Source organism: Leptonychotes weddellii, chromosome 16 (assembly GCF_054177405.1).
Source record: "Leptonychotes weddellii isolate Sample4059 chromosome 16, ASM5417740v2, whole genome shotgun sequence".
Taxonomy (NCBI): Eukaryota; Metazoa; Chordata; class Mammalia; order Carnivora; family Phocidae; genus Leptonychotes; species Leptonychotes weddellii.
The window spans coordinates 42,137,461-42,148,429 of NC_138384.1; the positions used below are offsets into that span (position 1 = coordinate 42,137,461).

The 10,969-nt window shown below is 46.4% G+C and overlaps 1 protein-coding gene across 2 annotated transcripts; it reads left to right on the top strand.

The window, feature by feature from the left end:
• Positions 1-2,590: 2,590 nt before the first annotated feature.
• Positions 2,591-4,329, top strand: LYPD4 (LY6/PLAUR domain containing 4). Of its 2 annotated transcripts, XM_006731980.3 has the most exons (4): positions 2,591-2,748; positions 2,944-3,087; positions 3,558-3,884; positions 4,127-4,329. In XM_006731980.3, exons 1-4 carry the CDS (start codon positions 2,682-2,684, stop codon positions 4,327-4,329), a joined length of 741 nt encoding a protein of 246 aa, XP_006732043.1. In that variant the 5' UTR covers positions 2,591-2,681. The 2 variants fall into 2 exon arrangements, with proteins under 2 accessions (XP_006732043.1, XP_081662278.1); XM_081806152.1 differs by lacking the exon at positions 2,944-3,087 and having other exon boundaries at positions 2,591-2,788; positions 3,565-3,884.
• Positions 4,330-10,969: the final 6,640 nt, after the last annotated feature.

A 10,969-nucleotide genomic window follows, 5' to 3' on the forward strand; every position in this document is an offset into this window, starting at 1 on the left:
GCACTTGCCTGGCACTTTATATTAATAAGCTTACTAATTTTCAACAGTGGCCTTATGAGAGGTATTATTAATCCATTTTATAAATGAGTTCAACAACTTACACAAGATTGCGCAGCTAGTAAGTGGAGGTGTAAGGATTCTAACTTTGCTCCATCTTTGAGTCCAACACCTATGAACTTTTGTACCACCTACATTGTTTTAGTTAGTATTCCCAGTAATCTTCATTCCCTAATCCTCCTGTAGGCGCTCACTTCAGGTGGCTAATGCATATCTTTTGTTTCTTGTGTTCTTGCAAGATGTGCAGTGTCTTATGTGCATGTGTTTTTAAAAAAGGTTTGTTCATTCATTCATTCAAGTAATCTCTACACCCAGCATGGGGCTCAAACTCATGACCCTGAGATCAAGAGTTGCATGCTCTTCCTACTGAGCCAGCCAGACACCCCTGCATATGTGGTTTTATTTTATTATTTTTCAAAAAGATTTCATTTATTTATTTATTTAGAGGGAGAGCATGGGGGAAGGGCAGAGGGAGAGGAAGAAAGAGTCTTAAGCAGATTCCACGCTAAACACAGAGCTCGAGGTGGGGCTCGCACTCATGACCCTGAGATCAGAACTTGAGCTGAAATCAAGAGCCGGATGCTTAACTGACTGAGCCACCCAGGCACCCCTGTGTATGTGGTTTTAAGTTATGCAAGTGATATTGTGTTATTTATTTAAAATAATCAGCACTGCGCTTTTTTGATCCATCCATGTACATGTTATGTGTATGTCTAATCAGTTTTTTAAATTGCTGCATGATATTCCATGGTGTGCATCCCCTGCATGTTGTGTGTTCACTAAGTCTCAGGGAGGAATGCCCACATTGCCTTCGACTCACCATCTCCATAGTAATGCTGCATCCTGGTATATGTTGCTTTGTAGGTGAAGGTGGAAATCTCTATTATGTGTACCTAGGATATACTAGAAATGGGAATTTGTAAACCTAATTTGACTTAGTATTGCCAGATTCCCCCCTGCAATGCTGCTTTGGGCCTGAAACATTGACCAGAACTCTCAGCTGTTCCTCAGGGTCCAGAAGAGGGTCCTGTCCCCCTCCCAACAACCCCATGAGCAGCAGTATCTGTATCCCACATTGCTGCCAACATGTATCTTTTTCCAGCTTTCTGGTCCTTTGCTAGTCTGAGAGATGGGCAGTTTGATAGACTGCCTTTCTCTGATTATTGTCAAGCTTGAGTGTCTCTTCACATGTTTTCTAGCCTTTCTGGTTTGCTCTTCTGAGAACTACCTCTTCATATGCTTGGCCCATTTTCCTCCTGGGGTTACTCTTTTTCTTGTCTCTGCCAGAGGTCATTGGCCATTCTCATTGCCTTAAGGCATTGCATATACTCTTCTTATGCAAATCTTGGCATTTCACATTATTTTAGAAATGTATCTACTTCATCTGGGTTTTCTAAAGATTTTTTTTTTTTTACATCATCTCTATACCCAACATGGGGCTCGAACTCACAATCCCAAGATCAAGAGTAGCATGATGTACCAACTGAGCCAGCCAGGCTCCCCAACTTCATTTGGGTTTTCAAATTTATAAATGTAGAGTTCTTAATGATACTTGTATTAAAAAAAAAAAACCAGCCACTGTCTGTTACTTCTGATTTTTAATTTGGTATTTTATTTGCATCTTCTGTTTTTCTCTTGATTAGATTTGCTGGAGAATTTTCTCATTGATATTGTCAAAGAATGAATGTTAAGTTTTCTGTAATAATTTTTGTTGTTCTAATTCATTGATTTCTGTCATTATCTTAATTTCTATCCTTTATTGGGGGGGCAGGTGCTTTGTTGCACCTTGTACAACTTCTTGAGTTAATCCAGGACCATGTTTTTTTAACATTCCTATTTCCTGACAAATGTATTGAAAGTATAAATTTACTTGTAAACACTGCTTTAGTTGTGTCCCAAAATTTGATGTGTAGTTAAAAAAAACCTTGGTTTTGAAATGGTTATTGACTCACAAGAAGTTGCAAAAGTCGTAAAGCCATAAATACTTCCTTCCACTTCCTCTCAGGGATATCTTCTATAACTGTAGTATACAAGCATGAACTTGACATTGGCATAATACTCTTAACTGGACTATGGACCTTAATTAGTTTTCACCAGATTTTACATATACTTGTGTGTGTGTGTGTGTGAGAGAGATAGAGTGAGAGATGTACTATGTTCATTATTATTCACTTCTATATACATTTAAAGATCCTTTTCTGAGCCAAGAGTTATTTAGTAATATTTCAGTTAACTTCCATACACACCCCCTTGTTGTTCTGATCTCATCGTCTCTGGCTGGAGAACAGCCTGTGTAACAGTGATCCTTTGACTAAGTCAGCTCTGCTCAGCACCATGTCCAATGGGAGGACCTAAGCAGGAGAGTGAGAGTCATGACTTGAGAGGCTAATGTGGTGGCTTCAGGGCAGGTTGGAGGGGACACTATGGAGATGGGAAGACTTGTGTCCCTGAAGGCCTCAGGGAGCCTATGTCACAAGAACTTGACAATCAACTTTCTGCTCTAGAAACAGTGACCCAGAGGCAGGTGAACAGAGAATTCAAAAACTGACGAGAACTGAGCTTGATACCTGGATTGAACTTGGTTCCAGATTGACCTCAAGCATCCAGGACCCCGACCCAGGACCATGGGACCCCAGCACTTCAGCCCTGTGCAGCTGCTCTGCCTCCTAGGGGCCATCTCTACTGTGCCTTGTATGTCCTGTGGGGCTGGATGCTTTGGGACCCCCAGAGGGTGGGAGGCTGGATTCACATAACTAGGGGAAGGAGGGCTGGATATCTGGGTTCCTCAGGAGACAGGATCTGTGGAGGCTGAGTTCTTGGCTGGCATCTGGGGGGCTGAGAAGGCAATGTGAGGGGCCCATGACTGGAAGGGCATTCTCTCTTTAGGGGCCGCGGCTCTTTTATGCTACGAAGCAACATCTTCACTCTTCAGAGCTGTTTCTCTCCATGACTGGAAATGGCTTCTGATGAGGAGCATGGTATGTAAGCTGAGTGAGGGCTGTGAGGAGACGCTGGTGTTCATCGAGACAGGTGAAGGAAAGTGACTTTGATACATTTCTTTTTTTGCTGCCTCTTCTGACCCCCAACTCCATTCCCAGCACCCAGGGACTCTGGACTCGAGCTCCACACATTTACTCCATTATATCTTTGGGAATAATGTCAAGACACTGACAGGAGAGGGCAGGACCTGGCTGGGTGTGGTGTGGGCTGGATAGGAGGGCAGAAAGGAGGTGATCCCAGGTGGATGGGGGACAATCTGGGAGAGAAGTAAAGAAAGGGACACAGGGGAGAGAGGAGCAGGGGGTTCCTGGGGGGAGGGGTTGGTGAGGGGAGACAGACAGAGACCCGGGGATCTGAGCCCTGTGCAGCTGCAGCAAGTGGACCCCACAGCAAAGTTGGTGATGGGGCAGAGTGAGCTGGAAGAGCAGGGTGCAGGGTGGGAGGGTAGACTCTGTGTGTGGCCAACAGCACTGATCAGAGCTCTCTAATCTTCTCCTCAGGGACCAGAAGGGGAGTTGTGGGTTTTAAGGGCTGCAGCCCCGCCTCATCTTACCCCCAGCAAGTCTCCTACCTCGTTTCGCCACCTGGATTGTCCATTGCTTCCTATAGCCGCGTCTGTCGGACATATCTCTGCAATAACCTTACCAACTTGGATCCTTTTGTGAAACTCAAGGCCAGAGCTCCTAAGTCTACAGCATTTTCTTCCCATAGTTGCCCGACCTGTGTGGGCGAGCACTCTAAGGATTGCCTCCCAAATTTTGTCACCACTGATTCTTGCCCCTACGAGGCCTCTCAGTGTTACAGTTCCACCTTAAAATTTCAGGCAGGTGAGAGAAGAGAAACTTGCTTTAGTGCCTTTCCATCTCTGTGAGAGGCTGGTCGGATCCGAGAGGGGATTGGGGCTGCCCCGGGGCCAGGCACATGAATTCCAAGGAGGAAGGACTAAGGGGGCTGGTACTCAAGTTTTTGGTGGGAGAGCAGGTGTTCTGGGTTGTGAGAGTGCCTGGAAGCAGGGGTAGGGCGCTTGCGTCTTGGAAGTGTCCCTGACTCCTCTCTGTCTGCCTTATAGGCCTTCTCAATACCACCTTCCTCCTCTTGGGCTGTGCTCGTGGATATCAAAAACTTTTAGCAGATTATCACCATATTGGGAACATCAGAGTGACTGAGGTCCTCAACATCTTAGAGAAGGCCCAGAGCGCTGGCGCAGAGCTCTCCAGTCGGAGTCCTGCTTGGAGCATCCTCTCAGGTCTTCTGCTGGCCTTCAGAGACTGACAGTCTAGCTGGACTGGACAAACCCCTTCCTGTAACCCAATAAAGTCACAGAGTTGCCTTTCTGCTTTGTCCTGTGGTCCATGAGAACTGTAGAGGCGTGGAAGGTGTGAGGGGAGCCAAACATACCCAGGAAAATGGAGGGGAGAGGCAGGCGGTGGGTATGTGCATGGTGAAGTGAGCGGGGGGTGGTGGGGAGGAGGGTCACTGGCAAAGTGACAGTCATGCCCAGCAACTGGGAGGACCCCAAAAATTATTTTAAAGTTTATTTATTTTTTTTTAGTAATCTCTACACCCAATGTGGGGCACGAACTCATGACCCTGAGAACAAGAGTCGCATGCTCTTCCAACTGAGTCAGCCAGGCACCCCCCCTCAAATATTTCTTTTCTCCTCCCCCTTTTTGTGACGACCTGAGCTCTAGCCCAATCAGCCACTGACTCAAGAGATCCTGGCCAAATCTCTTCCCTTTTCTGGGCCTCAATTTCCTCCCCATTAAAATGAAAGGCCTGGGGCACCTGGGTGGCTCAGTCGTTACTCGTCTGCCTTCGGCTCAAGTCATGATCCCAGGGTCCTGGGATCGAGCTCCGCATCAGGCTCCCTGCTTAGCTGAGAGCCTGTTTCTCCCTCTCCCTCTGCTGCTCCCCCTACTTGTGCTCACTCTCTCTCTGTCAAATAAATAAATAAAATCTTTAAAACAAAAAATAAAATGAAAGGCCTTATGAATTAGAGCTGGGTATCATCAGGGTAGTTAATTTTTTAATTTTTTTTTTAAAGATTCTATTTATTTGTCAGAGAGAGAGAGCACACAAGCAGGGAAAGCACAGGCAGAGGAAGAAGCAAGCTCCCCACTGGCTGAGCAAGGAGCCCAGTGGAGGACCCGATCCCAGACCCTGGGGTCATGACCCGAGCTGAAGGCAGACTCTCAACCGTCTGAGCCACCCAGGCATCCCATATTTAAAAAAATTTTTTTAAAGATTTTATTTGTTAGAGAGAGCGAGAGCAGGATGGGGGTGGGGCAAAGGGAGAGAGACAAGCAGAGTCCCTGCCGAGAGGGGAGCCCAATGCAGGGCTCAATCCCAGGAGCCTGAGCTCATGACCCCAACTGAAATCAAGAGCCCACCACTTAACCAACTGAGCCACCCAGGTATAAATTGCTAATGTTCAATGACCTTTGCTTTCCTGGGACAAACCTAACTTGGTCATGGTGTATTGTCTTATTCTATATACTGTTGGATTTAGTTTGAGAATATCTTGTTTAGCATTTTTGCTTCTCTGTTGATGAGTATGATCGGCCTGGTATTTTCCGCTTTTTGTACTTTTGTTGTTGTTCCTATTTCAATTTAAAGGTTATACTAGCCTCGGAATAAGTTAGGGGGATATTCCCTCTCTGTTCTATGGATGAATTTCTATGATTTTGAGATGATCTGAGTTGAAAGTTCTGTGGAACTCATAAAACTTCTGAATTGGAAACTTTTTTCTCTTTCCTTAAAATCTTTTCATATGGAAAATTTCAAAGATATACAAAGAGAGTTTGTATACATATACAAGTGGACTCTAGTTCGTTATACTAGAGAGAATGGTATCGTGAACCCCCATGTACCCATCTCCAGCTCAAAGTATCAACTCATGGCGAACCTTGTTGTATCTATCTCCCTTCTACTCTTCTACCCACTGGATTACTGGATTAATTATTAGAAATCATATAATATTCTTTGCAAACACCTGTGCTTGTACTTCTAAAACATAAGGCCAGTTAAAAAAAATCAAACTTAGAGAAAACTTGCAAGACTATGAGAGGGAACTCCCATATACCTGTCATGCTTATTTACCAATGCCACATTTGTATTCTATCTGTATAGAGATAAATATATGCATGTGCATACACACAAATCTTTTTCATTATATGTACATACATATATATACATATATATATGATTTTTTAAAAAAGATTTTATTTATTTGAGAGAGAGAGAGAGCTCATGATCTGGGGGGAAGGGGCAGAGGCAGAGGGAGAAGCTGACTGCCTGCTGAGCAAGGAGCCTGATGTGGGACTTGATCCCAGGACCCTGGGATCATGACCTCGGCTGAAGGCAGATGCTTAACCAACTGAGCCACCCAGGTGCCCTATATATGATTTTTTGATTAATCAATTGAAAGTTATAGGTATCATACTACTTCACCCTAACTACTTCAGCCCGTATTTCATCAGAACCAGGATTTTCTCCTATATATCCACAGTACGATGATCAAGCTCCCCCAATTTGATATTAATACAACAATATAATCTAATATGCAGTCTATATTAGATTCCTATTACTGCTGTAACAAATTACCACAAAGATGGTGGCTTAAAAGCAAGGCATTTATTACCTTACGTTTCTGGAGGTCAGAAGTCCAACATGAGTTTTACTGGGCTAAAATAAAGATATGTGGTGGGACCACATTCCTTTCTGGAGGTTCTGGGGGTGGATCAATTTTCTTGCCTTCTCCAGTTTCTGGAGTCTGCCAATACTCCTTGACTTGTGGTCTCTTGGTGCCCACTGGGGAGTCTGCTTGAGGATTCTCTCCCTCTCTCTCCCTCTGTCCCTCCCACTGCTCGTGAGTTCTCTCTCTCTCTCAAATAAATAAATCTTTTAAAAAATGAAGAATCTAACATTGACGCCACTGGATACCAGAAATAGGAAAAAAGTATGGACTGAAAAAAGTACCTGAAGAAATAATGGTCCAAGAAGCTGAGTGAACCCCGAGCACAATAAGCAGTCACACTAAGACACATCGCAAACTTCTGGAAACTAAAGACAAGAGGGAAAAAAAAGTCTTTAAGAACAGCCAGAGAAACAACCCATTGCATATTAAGGAACACTGATTTAAGTGACAGTAGGTTTTGTATCTGACAGCATGGAGGCCAGAAGGAAGTGGCAGGTTTTTCAAGTCGACTACAAATCCTGTCTCTGGCAAATGATCCTCAGGAGGGAAGGGGAACTAAGGAAATTTTCTGATGAAGGAAAAATATGAGACTTTGTTGCCAGCTGACCTATATTAAAGAATGGCCAAGGAAAAGATGTTCAATTCATCCTTCTCTGTGGCTTATGCTTGCTGTCGTATCTAAAAGCTAACCAAATTTACTTTGTTTTGAAGGAAACTCTACCCTCAACGTGGGGCTCGAACTCACAACCCTAAGATCGAGAGTCACATGCTCCACCGACTGACCCAGCCAGGAGCCCCTAACCAAACTCAAAATAATTGAAATCAGAGTATGTTCTCTGAAAATAGTAAACTAGAAATTAGCAATAGAAAGGCAGCAGAAAAATCTTTGAAACAATTGGAAAGCAAGCTACATATTTGTTAATCTATGGGTCAAAAAGGAAGACTCAAAGGATATTTAAAAATACACAGAATTAGGGGCACCTGGGTGGCTGGGTCGTTAAGCATCTGCCTTCAGCTCAGGTCATGGTCCCAGGGTCCTGGGATCGAGCCCCGCATCGGGCTCCCTGCTTGGCGGGAGGCCTGCTTCTCCCTCTCCCACTCCCCCTGCTTGTGTTCCCTCTCTCGCTGTGTCTCTCTCTGTCAAATAAATAAAATCTTTAAAATAAAAAAAATACACAGAATTATATTAAATACACTAAAAACATCTCCACCATTTGTGGGATGCAACTTATGCTGTGGTGAGAGTGGAATCCATAGCACGAAATGCTTTTAAGAAAGGAAATATCTCAAATCAATAATCAGAGTTCCTACCACAAGAACTAGGAAAATAAGAGCAAGGTGAACCCAGCTAAAAGCAGAAAAAAGGAAATAGTAAAGATAAAGCACCCAGGTGACCCTTATGTTGGCCATTATGAGTGGACAGAATGGACCTGAGCCCCAAGGAAGGGCAGGGCTGGGTCTGTAGCATCAGAGTTGGTTCTGTGGGTGGGATATGGATGGGAAATAGGAAGATGGGGGTGACTTTGATGGCCCTAGTCTTTTCTCTTCCTCTGAGGAGTCCCAGGCAGATGCAGGAACACTCAGATGTTGGCTCCTTCCCTGGGAGATCTCAAGGCCCCATTTGTCCCCTGGGTGGAATGTCTGCCTCTGCTGGGAAGGGCAGGTAGATGGCAAAGGACTCTGACACCAGGCACAGGGCTCAGCAGGGAGCAGCTGGGAGAATAGCCCAGGGTTCTGCTCTGCCCTGCTGCCTGGGGGACTCAGCTGGGGCTTGGGAAACAGGATGCTGTGCTCAGGGGTGCTCCAGGCTGGGTGATGGGTGTGTTTCCAAGGTCAGGCACCAAGGTTCCGAAATTACTCAGGAAACATTCTTTGCTTATTGTAGACAAGAGAGGGGCCTGACTCTCAAGGGCCAGGAGGTTCCCCAAGAGGCTGGAGCGGACTCCCAACCTCCCTGAGGCCACCCTCTGGGGGCAGCAATTAGCTAAGCGGGGAGCTGTAATGGATGTGCCAACAAGTAACATCCGGACATGTGCAAAGGGTTTAGGATTCACAGATTAGAGCAGAATCGGGTTGTCCCTGTAATAGCATTCTGCCTCATTGCATCCTCTGTAGAACAGAAATAGGAAGCCTCTCCAGCAGTCCCTCATTGCCTCCTCCCTGCTCAACTCCTGGGAGGAGCTTGGCTGGGACACTGTCCGTGGTGCTGATGACTCCCAGCTACTCCCCCGGCTTGGGAGCCTTGATCTAGTTCTGTCCACACACTTTCCATTCCTAACAAGGAGCATTACGAACAAGGAAGAGGTGGAGAGGGCTGCAGGGAGTGTGCACTGGCCTCTGTCTCCATCCCTCAGGGCAGGGAGGGTGTTGTGGACATCACTGCAGGAAGTGACTCTACAGTCAGATGACCAAGTCCAGGCTGCCCACCAGCAGTTTGTAGTGAAGGAAGGTGATAAACACTCCAGATTAAGTTAAGGATCATGTGATGCAAGACTATAGTGGTATATCTCAGTGAGTCAAAATACTCACAAGCATTCTTTCTTATAAGTGACAGAGGGAGGCACGGGAGGCAGAGCCAGAGGAGAAGATGTGATGGGTGGAAGGAGGACACAGACTTCACGTTGCTCTGCTGGCTTTGGGTGGAGGAAGGGGCCACAGCCATGGGAGGCCGGTGGCTGCCAACAGCTTGAAAAAGCAAGGAAACACTCTCCTGGAGCCTCCAGAAGAAATAGCCAGGTCAGCACCTTGATTTTTGCTGCTTTACACCACTAAGCTTGCAATAATTTGGTACAACAGTGAGAGGAAACTAACAAGAGGTGTCACCTTGTCTAATCCAACATAGTGTGGGGATAAGGAGGGTCCTAGAGCTGAATAATGATGTGATATTTTGCAGGTTGCTTTTCTTACCTCTCATCTCATGACTGACAACACTCTGTCAATGGCAGACACACTTGTGAATGTGGGTGGGGTACCTTGGTGCTCAGACCACTTTTGTTTGTATAAATGTGGGCACTGCGATGCAAGTGAATCCACATGGGAAGAGCACCCAACCTGGGGCCTCAGGCAAGGACCAAGACCTGCTGGCCTGGGTGTGTGGAGGGGCTGCAGGTAAGGCACAGGTGGGAGGAGGCCCATGGACCGGGCGGAAGAGACACTCTGTCCCATCGCCATGGGAACCTGGGTGACAGGAGGGGAAAGCCCCCTGCCTCTGACCTGGACGCTTATTTGTGGGGAGGAGGTGTGTTTCAATCAGATCCAGTTCAGGGACAAAAGTGGACACTGATGAGAAGTACTGGGCTAGAGGTCACTAGCAGTGCCTGGGAGGGCCATGCTCAGGGCAGGAATTCTGGGTCTTCCCCACTGGGGTTACTCTGACAGCCTGTCTCTAAGTCACCCCAGAGGTAAGGACATCCTGAAAGCTAGCCTTGGACACAGAGACCTGCCCAAAGGTTTCAGTGAGCTGGATCCTGGATTTGGGGACAGGCAGGTTTATTGGTGAAGGCCACTAGTCAGGGCCACCAGGACTGGGGGAGGAAGGCCAAAGGACTCAGGACACCAAAAAGCTGTGCAGGGGTCCCACACCGGGATGTGTTCCTGCCCACAGCTACTCCTTCCTAGCTCATCTTCATGTGGTCATCAGAGGCCCCATGTTCTGTGCTCCCGACACCCAAACCACATGTATAAACACTGGGAGTGTCTACAGCTTTGGTCCCTGAGCAGTGTGAGGACTGCTGAGTTCTCTCATGGTTTGGCCACAGCTCTGGTGTTCTAGTTAGCGTGGTCCCACCATGTCCACACCACTCACCCCTTCCTCTGTCCTGGGGGACAAGAGATGGGGGCTTGGTCAACTCAGAGGTAACATTTCCCTATGTGACCCAGGAGAGAAGAGACCCAGAGTTTCAGGTGAATTTCTTTTCTCTTTACTTTTTTACACTTTTTTATTTTTTTATTAGTGTAAATTCTATACCACACATGGGGCTCAAATTCATGACCCCAAGATCAAGAGTTGCACGCTCGGGGTGCCTGGGTGGCTCAGTTGGTTAAGCGTCTGACTTCGGCTCAGGACATGGTCCTGGGGTCCATGGATGGAGCCCTACGTCCAGCTTCCTGCTCAGTGGGGAGTCTGCTTTTCCCTCTGCCTTTGCCCCACTTCCCCGCTCATACTCTCTCTCTCTCACTCTCTCAATTAAATAAATAAACTCTTAAAAAAAAAAA

What these genes read in the sequence shown, in the direction of transcription:
- LYPD4 (XM_006731980.3), top strand. Translation starts at nt 2,682, where the DNA reads ATGGGACCCCAGCACTTCAGCCCTGTGCAGCTGCTCTGCCTCCTAGGG. An exon ending in GGCCATCTCTACTGTGCCTT is followed by an intron (nt 2,749 to 2,943) that starts GTATGTCCTGTG and finishes TTCTCTCTTTAG; the next exon opens with GGGCCGCGGCTCTTTTATGC. An exon ending in CACCTTAAAATTTCAGGCAG is followed by an intron (nt 3,885 to 4,126) that starts GTGAGAGAAGAG and finishes TCTGCCTTATAG; the next exon opens with GCCTTCTCAATACCACCTTC.